Source organism: Rhinopithecus bieti, unplaced genomic scaffold (genome assembly GCF_001698545.2).
Source record: "Rhinopithecus bieti isolate Rb0 unplaced genomic scaffold, ASM169854v2 scaffold_2654, whole genome shotgun sequence".
In the NCBI taxonomy this organism is placed as follows: Eukaryota; Metazoa; Chordata; class Mammalia; order Primates; family Cercopithecidae; genus Rhinopithecus; species Rhinopithecus bieti.
This window is the reverse complement of record NW_016804048.1, coordinates 2134756-2149386: the sequence shown is the minus strand read 5'-3', so window position 1 is coordinate 2149386 and position 14631 is coordinate 2134756. Positions and strand designations below refer to the sequence as shown.

At 44.4% G+C, this 14631-nt stretch overlaps 1 protein-coding gene across 18 annotated transcripts in view; it reads left to right on the top strand.

The window, feature by feature from the left end:
• Window positions 1-14631, top strand: part of CACNA1C (calcium voltage-gated channel subunit alpha1 C) — an 800874-nt gene that overhangs the window by 700592 nt on the left and 85651 nt on the right. For all 18 annotated transcript variants that reach the window (XM_017863189.1, XM_017863204.1, XM_017863129.1 and 15 more), the window contains 4 exons: window positions 7462-7627; window positions 8209-8336; window positions 9364-9460; window positions 11850-11952. In XM_017863189.1, the coding sequence (XP_017718678.1) occupies window positions 7462-7627; window positions 8209-8336; window positions 9364-9460; window positions 11850-11952 (494 nt within the window). The remainder of the gene's footprint in view (window positions 1-7461; window positions 7628-8208; window positions 8337-9363; window positions 9461-11849; window positions 11953-14631) is intronic.

Genomic DNA, 14631 nt, shown 5'->3' with positions numbered 1-14631 from the left:
AAAAAAAAAAAAAAAAAAAAAAGATAGATACTCTGATGTTGGCTTTAAGAAATCTCGCTCTAGCCTGTTTATAACAGGTATAGTAAAACAAAATGACCTAAAGAAAATGAAAATAAAAGGACAGAAAAATGAATATCATGTAAGGCTCACAATGTAGATGTACTAATAGCAGTAGCAGAAGAAATAGAATTCCAGGTAAAAGGCATTAAACAAGACAGAGGGGTTTTATATTGATAAAGGGTATAATCCATCAAAAACATGTAACAGTCATAAAACTACATGAGCCTAACAATGTAGTTTGGAAATGTATCAATTACATATTGATAGAAGTATAAGGAGAACACACACACACACACACACACACACACACACACAGGAAGATTTAATACAGGTAGTAGAGCATGACAGATCAAATAGACCAAAATAGAAAAAAGGGTAAAGAATATCTAAGTAATACAAGTAACAGACTTGATCTTATAGATTTATACTCAATAAATGGCCAAAAAATCACATTCTTTTTAAACACCCCAGAAACATTCACAACAATTAGCCGACATTTAAGTCACAAAGAATTTAACAAATTCTAAAACTGCTCTTACTTTGATATAGCAAAATTAGAAATTAGCCATAAAAACAATAACCTCTCCAAAATCTACTTAAAATTTTGGCACTCTTCTTAGTGACTCAAGGCTGAAACTACAATCTGCAGTCATGTGCCACATGATGACATTTCAGCCAATGACAGTCTGCCTAAAATTACAATGGAGCTGAAAAATTCCTATCACCCAGTGACGCGATACATCATCACCCAGCGCAGTGCCTCACTCAGGTGTTCATGGTGCTGCCAGTCATATGAAAGTATAGCTTGGCCGGGCGCGGTGGCTCACGCCTGTAATCCCAGCACTTTGGGAGGCCGAGACGGGCGGATCACGAAGTCAGGAGATCGAGACCATCCTGGCTAACACAGTGAAACCCCGTCTCTACTGAAAAATACAAAAAAATTAGCCGGGCATGGTGGAGGGCTCCTGTAGTCCCATCTGCTCGCCTGTAGTCCCAGCTGCTCGGGAGGCTGAGGCAGGAGAATGGGGTGAACCCGGGAGGCGGAGCTTGCAGTGAGCCGAGAGCCGGCCACTGCACTCCAGCCTGGGCGACAGAGTGAGACTCCGTCTCAAAAAAATAAATAAAGTATAGCTTATGCAATTATGTACAGTACATAATATTTGATAATGAGAATAAAGGACTGTGTCACCAGTTTATGTATTTACTGCACTATACTTTTATCATTATTTTGCAGTGTACTGCTTCTACTTTTTTTTTTTTTTTTTTTTTTTTTTTTTTTTTTTTTTGAGACGGAGTCTCGCTCTGTCGCCCGGGCTGGAGTGCAGTGGCCAGATCTCAGCTCACTGCAAGCTCCGCCTCCCGGGTTCACGCCATTCTCCTGCCTCAGCCTCCCGAGTAGCTGGGACTACAGGCGCCCGCCACCTCGCCCAGCTAGATTTTTGTATTTTTTAGTAGAGACGGGGTTTCACCATGTTAACCAGGATGGTCTCGATCTCCTGACCTCGTGATCCGCCCGTCTCGGCCTCCCAAAGTGCTGAGATTACAGGCTTGAGCCACCGCGCCCGGCCTCTACTTTTTTTTTTAAGTTAACCATAAAACAGCCTTAGGCAGGTCCTGCAGGAGGTATTCCAGAAGAAGGCATTGTTATCATAGGAGATGACAGCTCCATGCATGTTACTGTCCCCTAAGACCTTCCAATGGGACAAGATGTGGGGGTGGAAGACAGTGCTACTGATGATGCTGACCCTGTGTAGGCCTAGGCTAATGTGTGGGTTTGTGTCTTAGCTTTTAACAAAAAACAAACAACAACAACAAAAAAAAGGTTAATAGAAAAAAACAAAATAAGGATATAAAGAAAAATATTTTGTACAGCTGTACAATGTGTGTTTTAAGTTGCGTTATTACAGAAGAGTCCAAAAGGTAAAAAAATTTAAAAGTTTATAAAGTAAAAATGTTACATTAAGCTGAAGTTAATTTATTACTGAAGAAGGAAAAGTACTTTTTATAAATATGTGTAGCCTAAGTGTATAGTGTTTCTAGTCTCCAGTGGTGTATGGCAGTGTGCGGTCCTAGGCCTTCACATTCACTCACCACTCACTCACTGCCCCACCCAGAACGACTTTCGGTCCTGCAAGCTCCATTTATGGTATGTGCCCTCTACAGGTGCACCATCTTTAAATCTTTTTTACTGTTCCTATTTTACTGCTCCTTTTCAGTGTTTAGGTATGTTTAGATACACGAATACTTACCATTGTGTTCTGGTTACCTGCAATATTCGGTACAGTCACATGCTGTATAGGCTTGAAGCCTAGGAGCAGTAGGCTGTGCCATAGAGCTGAGGTGTGTAATAGCTATGGCATCTAGGTTTGTGTGAATCCACTCTATGCTGTTTGCACAACAACAGAATTGCCTAACCGTGCATCTCCCCATTGTTAAGTGACACAAGACTGTACTTAGAAATGAGAGCCAGAGCACCGTATCTGAAATGTATGAGATGCGTCAATGAACACCAAAGAAAATGATTCAGAGCCTAAAATTTATTTGTTTATTTAAAAAGATGTATATTAAGTAAGCTAAAAGATGGGGAAAAGAATAGTAAAATAATCCCAGAATATGAAGGAATACATTTTTAAAAATAAAAGCATAAATTAATAAATCATGGATTTTATCAATAAACCCTAAAGCTGATCCTTTGAAAAGACCAATAAACAGAGAAACCATCAAATCCAATTAAAAAAAAACACACACAACAACATCAGGAATGCAAAAAGCAACATAATTACAGATGCGGAAGTGATTTTTAGAATGATAAGAGAATTTCATGCCTCTGTTTTGTGGCACCTCAAAGGTGATCAGTTGCTTCAAGATGAAGCAGAAGGTCTCCTTCCCAGCCAGTGGCTGCCAGAAACTCATTGAAGTGGACAGTGAATGCAAACCATACCCTCTATGAGAAGCATATGGCCTCAGAAGTCACCAGTGCCACTCTGGGTGAAGAATGGAAGGCGTATGAGGGTCAGATCAATGGTACAAATGACAAGCGAGGTTTCCCTATGAAGCAGTGTGTCCTGACCTGTGGTTGTGTCCACCTGCTACTGCATATGGGGCATTCTGTTACAGACCAAGGGGAACTGCAGAAGGAAAGCACAGATTGTTCAGGGTTGCATTGTGAGTGCCAATCTGACTTCTTAATTTGGTTTTTGTAAAAACAGATAGGGGATAGAGAAAGACTAGACTGACTGATACTACTGTGCCTTTTCACCTGAGGTCCAAAAGAGATGGCAAGTCTAATAACTTTTCATTCCCTATAAAGATGATGTCCACCAGTGAGTAAGTCCCTAAACAAAGGATGTCAGGAACCTAGAACCAAAGCACCCAAGACTCAGCATCTGCTTACTCCACATGTCCTGCAACACAAATGCTGACGTATTGCTCTGAAGAAACAGGACACTAAAATAAAAATAAAAATAAGTAAGGCCGGGCACGATGGCTCACACCTGTAATCCCAGCACTTTGGGAGGCTGAGGCAGGTGGATCATGAGGTCAGGAGTTCGAGACCAGCCTGGCCAAGACGGTTAAACCTGTCTCTACTAAAAATAGAAAAATTAGCCAGGCACAGTGGCAGGTATCTGTAATCCCAGCTACTCGGGAGGCTGAGGCAGGAGAATCACTTGAAACTGGGAGGTGGAGGTTGCGGTGAGCTAAGATTGTGCCACTGCACTCCAGCCTCAGCGACAGAGCAAGACTCTGTCTCCAAATAAATAAATAAATATAAGGAAGAGGTTAAACAATATGCTGAACTTTTGGCCAAGAGAATGAAGGAGACCAAAGAAAAATGCCAGGAACAGATTTCCAAGACGTGGAGGCTGTGTTCACTGAGAGCTTCTGAGTCTATCAAAAATAAGATTTTCAAGCCTGTAATCCCAGCACTTTGGGAGGCCGAGACGGGTGGATCACGAGGTCAGGAGATCGAGACCATCCTGGCTAACATGGTGAAACCCCGTCTCTACTAAAAAATACAAAAAACTAGCCAGGCGAGGTGGTGGGCACCTGTAGTCCCAGCTACTCGGGAGGCTGAGGCAGGAGAATGGCATAAACCCGGGAGGCGGAGCTTGCAGTGAGCTGAGATCGGCCACTGCACTCCAGCCTGGGTGGCAGAGCGAGACTCCGTCTCAGAAAAAAAAAAAAAAAAAAAAATAAGATTTTCACCAGGCATAGCAGCTCACACCTGTAATCCCAACAATTTGGGAGGCTGAGGTGGGAGGATCAATTAAGACCAGGAGTATGAGACCAGCCTGGGCAACATAGCAAAACCCCATCTCTAAAATAAAATAAAATATTAGGCAGGTATGGCGCCATGCGCCTGTAGTCCCAGCTACTTGAGAATCTGTGGTGGGAGGATCACTTGGGCCCAGGAGTTTGAGGTTACAGTGAGCTAAGATGGCTCCACTGCACTGTAGCCTGGGTGACGAAGTGATAATCCCATCTCTAAACACATATACACACACACAAGATTTTTCTAAGAGTAGCAGACAAATAATATCAGACTTCAAAAAAGAAGACAGAGAGAACATCATGAACAAATTTGTGCCAATCTATTCGAAAACCTAAATGAAGCAGATGCTTTTATGTAGAAAATAAGAATTATAAAATTACCTTAAGAATTAAAAGAAAAACAACTGCAACAGAAATTGAAAGGGTAGTCAAAAATTTAGCCTTTGAAACGGCCCAAGATTCAATATTTTTATTTGTGAGGTCTACCAGACTATCAAGAAGTGGATCATTCCAATGTTATATAAACTTTCCAGGAACAACAAGTTGCCAAAAACCTCTTCACTCATCCCATAAGACTAACATAAAGCTAATGCCAATAAGAAAAAGAGAAAAAAGCAAGCGGTTATAAATGTGAAAATATGTACACATAACTGCCGTTGTTTGCAGATGACAGGCTAATTCAAGTAGAAAATCTATGCAAATTAACTAAAAACCTTTTATGACAATAGAATTAATAAAGTGGAAGATTAAAAGATTAACAAAGAAAAATAATTGTTTTCCTGTGCTGGCAATAACTAATTAGTAAATGTAATAGACAAGATGTTATGCTGTCACTTTTTCAATATTATTATTTTATAACTCTTACCCAATAAAATAAGACAAGAAAAATAAATCAAATGATAAGGATTGGAGAGGAAGAAACAAAATTAAATGCCAAAAAAATTGATTGCCTGTGTGTATATACAAGAAAAATTACAGAAAATTGCTAAAACTAATAGGAGAGTTCAGCAAATATTCCATAATATGAAATCAATTGTATTCCCTCTATATCAGCAGCAAATGGATATAGCTTTTAAAATACAATGTTGAAACTATACCATTTTAAATGTACAACAAAATAAAAGGAAGGATATGCCACATTTCTGGCCAGGAGACTTAATATCATAAAGATGTCAGGATTCCCCAAGTTAATCGATATCCCAATGCAATTCTAATAAGACTCCCAACAGGATTACTCATAGATCCTGGAACTGACTCTACTGTGTCTATGGAATAGAAAAGGAAACTGAATAGCCAAGACAAATGTTGAAGAACAACAGGTTGGAAGCACTCCTGCACTGTGACAGGGCAGGACTTACCATAAGGCAACTTACTATGAAGACAACACGGTACTTCTGTACCAAGATAAACAAATAAACCTAAGGAATGGAATGGAAAGGCTAGAACACAACCTACACACCTATGGAAATACAACTTATGGCAGAAGAAATATTTCAATTAAGTAGGTAAAGATGTACTATTCAATAAATAGTATTAGTAAAATGACTTACCTACACAGAGAAAAATAAAAGCGTATTTCTACCTCATATCAAACATGAAAATAAATTTCAGGTTAGTAAGTTATTGTGAAAAACAAAACTTTAGAACCTTTAGAAGAACATAGAAAAGAATGTCTTTATGACCTAAAACAGAGAATGATTTTTTTAAAAGATGCAAAAGCACAAAACATAGAGGAAAAACTGTAAATTTGACCTCATTGAAATACAAAACTTAGATTCACCAAAATACATCATAAATAATGCCAGAGATAAGCCACAAATTGGAAGAAGCTATTTCTGATGCATATAACTAACAAAGGATTAAGAATAGACATGAAACCACCCTGAGACACCACCTTACTCCTACAAGAATGGCTGTAATTTAAAAAATAAAAAATAATAGATGTTGGTATGGATGTGCTGAAAAGGGAACACTTTTATACTGCTGGTGGGAATGTAAACTAATACAACCACTGTGGAAAACAGTATGGAGATTCCTTAAAGAAGTAAAAGTAGAACTACCATTCCCTCCAGCAATCCCACTCCTGGGTATCTACCCAAAGGAGAAGAAGTCATTATATGAAAGGGACACATGCACACACACGTTTATAGCAGCACCATTTGCAAAATGATGTCATGGACTTTGGGGACTTGGGGAAGGGTGGGAGGATGGTCAGGGATAAAAGGCTACTGCTTGGGTGATGGGTGCACCAAAATCTCAGAAATCACCACTAAAGAACTTGTCCGTGCAAGCAAAAACCACTTGTTCCCCAAAAACTGTTGAAAATTTTAAAATAATAGAAAATAGAATATCTTAAGCACCCTACAAACGAACAAGAAGACATCTTGAATCAAACAAAAACATGAACATGCAATTTAATGGAAGATAAAATCTAAATTCTTAACCCACTAATCATTTTATAACCAAATTAAAACAGCAATGACATATTATCTCACAGGAATTATACAAGCATCATTTAAAACAATTCACTAATGAACAGATGAGTTTGTACAGTAGTGTCATTTCTCCTACACTGATAATAGGAGTCTAAGTTGGACAAACCCTTGGAGTTCACGGAATATCTAGTAAAAATGAAGACACGTGTACTTTAACTGGCAATTCTACTTCTAAGTGGATACCCAAGATATAAATCTGCATGTTTATTGCAGTGTTTTTTGTACTAGTAAAAGAAAATAGTGAAAAACCTAAATGTTCCTTAACAGGACAGTGGATTTTTTATGGTAAGTTCATAGAGCATACTGCTATATAGCAGTTAAGGTGAAGGAACTGGAACTAAAATACATCCAAAAGGCTAAGTCTCAAAAACATCATGTGGATTGCAAAAACAGCAAGTTTTTGGAAGTGGTGCAATTTGTTACTGTGTATATAAAATTTAAAATCTTCAAAATAATGCCATGTGTTTGCATATTTAGCGAACATATCAGAGCATTCGGGGAATGATGAACATCAAGTTCATTTTAGTGATTCCCTCTGGGGAAGGAGGAAAGGGACAGGCGGGGAGGGATGCAGAGGGCCCTCCTTGGCATCTGTAGGATGGGCTGCATGGATGTGGCTCTCCCTCCCCTGTAGGTGTGCCACCGGGGAGGCCTGGCAGGACATCATGCTGGCCTGCATGCCAGGCAAGAAGTGTGCCCCGGAGTCCGAGCCCAGCAACAGCACGGAGGGTGAAACACCCTGTGGCAGCAGCTTTGCCGTCTTCTACTTCATCAGCTTCTACATGCTCTGTGCCTTCCTGGTAAGCCAAGGGGGAACTCAACAGCCAGCAGCCATGAGTGCCCAGTTCCAGGGCATCCTGAACCCTCCGTCTCTGCAGCTCACGGTCAGGGCAACCCCATCGGAGGAGCTGGCTTGGGAAGACTAAGTTGGCAGGAGTGTCCAGCCACATGGAGAGAAAGGCAGAAAGCCCTGGGCCAGAGTGAGCTCCACCAGCATCTTGCTTGTCCATTCTTGGTTCTTGTCATGGTGGCATTGACACAGGAGACATGTGGAGGCCTAGAAAGAGCTATACTTTTTTGGCGTCTTACTGAGGAGTGAGGAAAAGGGGATAAAGTCCCCTCTGTCCTGCGCAGCCTTGCCCAGCAGCTCAGTAGGAGGGAAGCTGTCCAGCTTGTGACGTGGGTTCATCACACACAACTCTCAGGGAAGCTGTGTCAAGTTTATGTCCGAGAGACCCAGGTTCTAAGGCTGGTAGGATGGATTACTGGTCTTTAGAAAGGTTGGCTTCTGCCATCAGTGGGCCCCGGCTGGCAAGGGGGTTCCAGAGGCAGGTGTGTAGGAAGGTCTTCTCCCAGCACCTCACTGTACTGTTCCCTGCAGATCATCAACCTCTTTGTAGCTGTCATCATGGACAACTTTGACTACCTGACAAGGGACTGGTCCATCCTTGGTCCCCACCACCTGGATGAGTTTAAAAGAATCTGGGCAGAGTATGACCCTGAAGCCAAGTAAGTTCCCAGAGGGAACTGAGAGCTGAGAGAGGGTATCGCTGACCACACCTGCAGGAGGGCTCGGGAAATCCTGATTCCCTAAGCTGAGAGAGGGTATCACTGACCACACCTGCAGGAGGGGCTCACGGTTGGCCAGCACTGGGTGGATCAATTAGAAACACCAAACTGCATCAAACCCCAGGGTTTGCCAGCAGGAGGAGGCCTGGCGCCTTCAATTAAGTCAAGAATATATCTACTAGGCTGGGTGCGGTGGCTCACGCCTGGAATCCCAGCACTTTGGGAGGCTGAGGTGGGTGAATCACTTGAGGCCAGGAGTTCAAGACCAGCCTGGCCAACATGGTAAACCCCCATCTCTACTTAAAATACAAAATTAGCCGGACATGGTGGCACATGCCTATAATCCCAGCTACTCAGGAGGCCAAGGCACGAGAATTGCGTGAATCCGGGAGGCGGAGGTTGCAGTGAGCTGAGATTGCACCACTGCACTCCAGCCTGGGCAACAAAGCAAGACTCCATCTAAAAAAAAAAAGAAAGAAAGAAAAGAATATATCTACTACATTCAGTTGAATGGAAGGATAGGAAATTCTAGTATCAGGAATAACTAGTTAAGTGTTCAAGTTAGGATACACAGGGCCGGGCAAAATCTTGCCTCCATTCCTGCTTCTGGTCTAAAGATCAATCCCATTCGGCTGACCCTCAGTAAATACCTTTTGGTCAGAAGGTTAATTCATTCAGTCAGCAAGTATGTATTGAGAATTCTGTTGCACTGCTAAAATCCCTTCCACTTTGAACATGGTGAGGGCAGAAAAGTATTCATTAAAACCTAAAAACGTGTATATGTATATTGGTTTGGGGCTGTGCCATGCAATTCTGCAGCTCTGCACTGAGTGTGACTAATAGGGCCACCACACACTGCAGTGTTGCCCATGTGAGTGGGCCCCACCCCTCAGGTGCATGCGTCCTGGGCTGCTGGCAGAGACTATGGCTCTCTGATACCCTGTCCCTCCCCTCCTTCCTCTTCTAGGGGTCGTATCAAACACCTGGATGTGGTGACCCTCCTCCGGCGGATTCAGCCCCCACTAGGTTTTGGGAAGCTGTGCCCTCACCGCGTGGCTTGCAAAGTAAGAGATAACTGGGTTCATGGGAGGAAGAGAGAAGAGAGGGGAGGCGAAGTGCCCATTTCTTGTGATCCTTTAAGGGAATTAACATACTAGTTTATGTGCCTAAAGATTACATTTTAGGCTGGGCGCGGTGGCTCAAGCCTGCAATCCCAGCACTTTGGGAGGCCGAGACGGGCGGATCACGAGGTCAGGAGATCGAGACCATCCTGGCTAACATGGTGAAACCCCGTCTCTACTAAAAAATACAAAAAACTAGCCTAGCGCGGTGGCGGCACCTGTAGTCCCAGCTACTCGGGAGGCTGAGGCAGGAAAATGGCATAAACCCGGGAGGCGGAGCTTGCAGTGAGCTGAGCTTCAGCCACTGCACTCCAGCCTGGGCGACAGAGCAAGACTCTGTCTCAAAAAAAAAGATTACATTTTAAGGATTCTTCCAGCTCTAAATTCTCAGACTCTATAAGGAAATAACGGAGTGAATGCCTCCTGTCCCAGTGAGCCAGGGGCCCAGTCCTGGATAAAGGGCTTTTTGAGCCCATGCCACTGCACCATCCGGGCATCCTGGGGTGGGAGACTCCCCAGCCTAGGCTAGAGGGGTTAGGCGTTCTTTTCCTGGAGGTGGAGGGCAATTAGAAAGCCCAGGCATTGACTTCAGGGGTCTGTGAGTCCTAAAATTGTACATAAAATCACTAAAATACAAAGTGTACCAGGGGAGGATTTCTCACTTTCCTCAGATTCCTTAGTGAGACCATGACCCCCCCCAAAAAAAGTGTCATTTCCATTTCTCCCCTCCTCTCTTCTGTGGCCATTCTGCGCCCCTTGTTGGGGCAGTAATGAGCTGGCAGAGAGGTGGGCGAAGAGAGACCAGAGGGCTGGAGGAGGAAACAGATGGCAAGAGGATTCGGCTCTGTGAGAATCCACTCATGGAAAACGCAGACTGAGGGAACACAGAACCTTCTACTTGTGCTCTGTTTACTGAGTTTCTTCTCATTTGTGCCTCTACTTTACTCCAAAAAAAAAAAAAAAAAAAACAGACTTTAAGAGATTTCCAAGGGCATAGAAAATATCAGAAAAAAAGGAGTATAAAATAAATGCGAGGTACAAACACCATGCAAGGTGAGGGTGGGCAGGGATGCAGCCTGGAGGGGGCTAAGGTGCATCCGTTGTGGCCTCCGGATGGGCCTGGGCACGCTGAAGCCTGGATGCAAAACTTTCCAGTGGCCACGATACAGTTCACATCATCCATGAGACTCACCAAGATCTGGTCACTCAGGAAAAGTGTAACCCTTCTAGACATTGAGACTAGCAGGAGGTCACCGTGTGAGCTGACGAATAGCCCCCTTGAGCATGTCCTCAGCATGGATGCCGTGCTGAGCTTCACACCACGCTTGCTCATCGTGACCCAGTGCATGCTGAAGGCCCCACACCGGAGCTCGGGGCCAGGGAAGCCTGTTCTGGGGGTGTGCTAGGTAAGAAGAGGGCAAGACAGCACTATCCAGTGTCAGCAGGCTTCTGCTCCAGCTTGATGCAGAAGCATATTCGGCAATACACAGAGAGGACATGTAGCATCTCCTGCAGGCAAAGCTCCTGTGATCCCTTCTCCTCTCTGGGCTGTGGGCGAATGCTGCCTGACAGGTGGGCTCCCAGCATGTGCTGGCGTGCAGTCGGTCTCTGCTGCCGCAGGAGAGCATACCTGCACGCCTGAGCAGACTTCCGAGCAGGGCGCAAGGTTGGGTGGCCTTCACATCCTTCTGTGGAAGTGAAGGTTTAATGAGGACAAATTTCATACCTCTCCCACTCTGTGAGGAGGGTCAAAAGTAGTTGTGGCAAAGGCAAGATTCTCCCTGGAATGCTTCAGGGAGCATTCACTCACTGCCCACTCCAACAGCACCCACACAAGCTGCATGTCTCCCCCAGCATCCTCTGTGTATTAGGCCATCCTTGCAGTGCTATAAAGAAATACGCGAGACTGGGTGATTTATAAGAAAACAGGTTTAATTGGCCCACAGTTCAGCAGGCTGTACAGGAAGCTTGGCACTCGCATTCTGCTTCTGGGGAGGCCTCAGAAAGCTTCCAATCATGATGGAAGGCAAAGGGGAGGCAGGTGCATCACATGGAGAGACAGGGAGCAAAAGAGAAGGGGGAGGGACCACACGCTTAAACAGATCTCATGAGAACCCACTCACCAAGGGGACGGCACCAAACCATTTATGAGAAATCCACTCCATGATGCAATCACCTTTCACCAGGCCCCACCTCCAATTTTGGGGATTACAATTCAACATGAGATTTGGGCGGGGACACAGATCCAAACCATATCACTCTGCCATGGTGTTCTGTGGTCCCCTAAGCACTGCCTGCCATCATCACCGGCTTTGCTCCCCTTCCCCCGCAGCGCCTGGTCTCCATGAACATGCCTCTGAACAGCGACGGGACGGTTATGTTCAATGCCACCCTGTTTGCCCTGGTCAGGACAGCCCTGAGGATCAAAACAGAAGGTAAGGGCGCCCGTGGGCACTGGGAGAGACACTCAGAAGGTCTAGCAGATAATCAGAGAGGAAATCGGCAGCCTGCACAGTGCTCAAGGGACCTTCCTGCCCCAGACAGCATCCGAGCGGGGATACAGGGGTGACCTAAGCTCCAGGACATCGCAGGGTCCCAGCCTGCTCATGATTTATTTGCTTCCTGAATGGTCTCCCTGCCTCTAGCTCAGGGGTATCCAATCTTTTGGCTTCTCTGGGCCACATTGGAAGAAGAATTGTCTTGGGCCACACATAAAATACACTAACGATAGCTGATGAACTAAAAAAAAAAAAAATCGCAAAATACTCAATGTTTTAAGAAAGTTTAAGAATATGTGTTGGGCCACATTCAAAGCCGTCCTGGGCCGCACGTGGCCCATGGGCTGCAGGTTGGACCAGCCTGCTCTAGCTTATTCATTTTGAACTCTCGCTTTCCATTAAACTCTGGGACTCATTCTGGTGGTATCTTGAGTATAGCTCACAAAACAGAAGAAGACGGGTGTTAGCTAAAGCAGGACCAACCCCTGTCTAAAAGGACTTAACACTAGCTACAGGTGGGCATCTCAAATGCTCAACTCATTAAATTAATAGGACTGTGCTGGGAAGACATGTGTGGGAAAGGGGACATAGTGACAAGTGGTGGCTGTGGTGGTGGTCATCGCACACATTGTGTGGGCTGAGCCTGGATCAAGGCTGTCAGCCAGTGGACAGGTGAGGATTCAGACCTCACCGGTGCCACCTACTCAGACTGGGCTCCCTCAGGGCTGTGTCCACCTAGAGGGGCCCTTCTAGTTTTCACGAGGCACCCTAAGGGCTAGCGGCAGCCTGAGTGAGATAATCTGCTCACTTTATGATGGATAAGAGTTTGTGAACCACTGTGGAAAAGGCTGTATTAAATACTCCTAAGAAGATGCCATTTCTCTCCAAGCATGTCCAGCCTTGGAGTGTCTAGTGTTTCTTATTACATGGTCAAAAGACCACCTGCTGCAGAATCAGCTTTGGACACCTGTTAAAGCTACAGAGTCCCAGGCACCCACGCAGATCTGATGATGCCAAATCCCCGAGCATGGGGCCCAGGAATCTGCATTTTGAACCAGCTACAGAGATGAGTCAAACCCACTGGTGTAGTAATTACAGAAAACACAGATGAGACAAGCAGTATGCTTCCTTCCCCTTCCTACACTTCCAGCTTAAAGCTCAGGCTGTCCGTCAGTGTGTTCCTCTGGGGCAACAGAAGGGGCCCTGGGCAGGGAGATGGGAGACTCAAATCAGAATCCCTACTCTCTCACTAATGACATGAGTATGAGCCATTTACTCTGTCTCTACTTCCGTTGCTTCGTTGGTAGACTAGAGAAAGGTGATGACATCTGGGAATTTAATTCATTGAATAACCCAGACATGGGCCTTCTCTCAGTTAGATCCTTCAGAAAAAAATAACAGAAACATTTGAAATGAAGTGAAACAAGAACCAGTCCACCAAGACAGAAATCAAAATAATTAGCTGATTTTTAAAACATAAAAATAGGAGCCAGTCACGGTGGCTCACACCTGTAATCCCAGCACTTTGGGAAGCCGAGGCAGGTGGATCACCTGAGGTCAGGAGTTCAAGACCAGCCCAGCCAACATGGTAAAACCCCGTCTCTACTAAAAATACCAAAAATTAGCCAGGCATGGTGGTGGGCACCCGTAATCCCAGCTACTCAGGAGGCTGAGGCAGGAGAATCGCTTGAACCTGGGAGGCAGAGGTTGCAGTGAGCTGAGATCACACCACTGTACTCCAGCCTGGGTGACAGAGTGAGACTCCATCTGAAAAAATAAAATAAAATAAAAGTAAAATAGGACAAGTTCTGCTACTAAACTGAAAAAAAAAAAGCAAAGGCTAAAAAAATACACCATCAGTAGCCAATGTAATCACTCAATCTGAAACGGGTATAAATAGGCCTATTTCTGACTACCAGAAAACAAAAACACACTTTTTTTTTTAAATGGATCTTACTCTGTCACCTGGAGTGGCTGGAGTGGAGTGGCGCAATCACAGCCTCCTGCAACCTCCAACTCCCTGGTTCAAGCCATTCTCCTGCCTCAGCCTCCTGAGTAGCTGGGATTACAGGCATGTGTCACCACACCCCAGCTACTTTTTGTATTTTTAGTAGAGACAGGGTTTCACCATGCTGACCAGGATGGTCTCAATCTCCTGACCTCGTAATCTGCCTGACTGGGCCTCCCAAAGTGCTGGGATTACAGGCATAAGCCACCGCGCCCGGCCAAAACACACATTTAATTCACACATACGTGTGTATAACAAGGAAGAAAACTGGGAAGAAAATGTGTTCATATGTTAACTGATTATCATGAGTAGAAAGATCAGCAGTGACATCTACCTTACTCCTTTAGTTTTTTTACTCTCCAAATTTTCTGCAAGGAGTGTCACTACCCTATGTTCCGAGGGAAGAAGAGGTGATATAAATGACTACCAGGAGGAATATGCTGTAATACTTAAAGCTTAATATAAATTGAGGATGTAAGATTTTGTTCCAACCGGTACCAGCCATTGCAAAAACATGCCAAAATGTAAAGACTATCGAGGCTAGGAAGAAACTGCATCAACTAACGAGCAAAATAACCAGCTAACATCACAATGACAGGATCAAATTT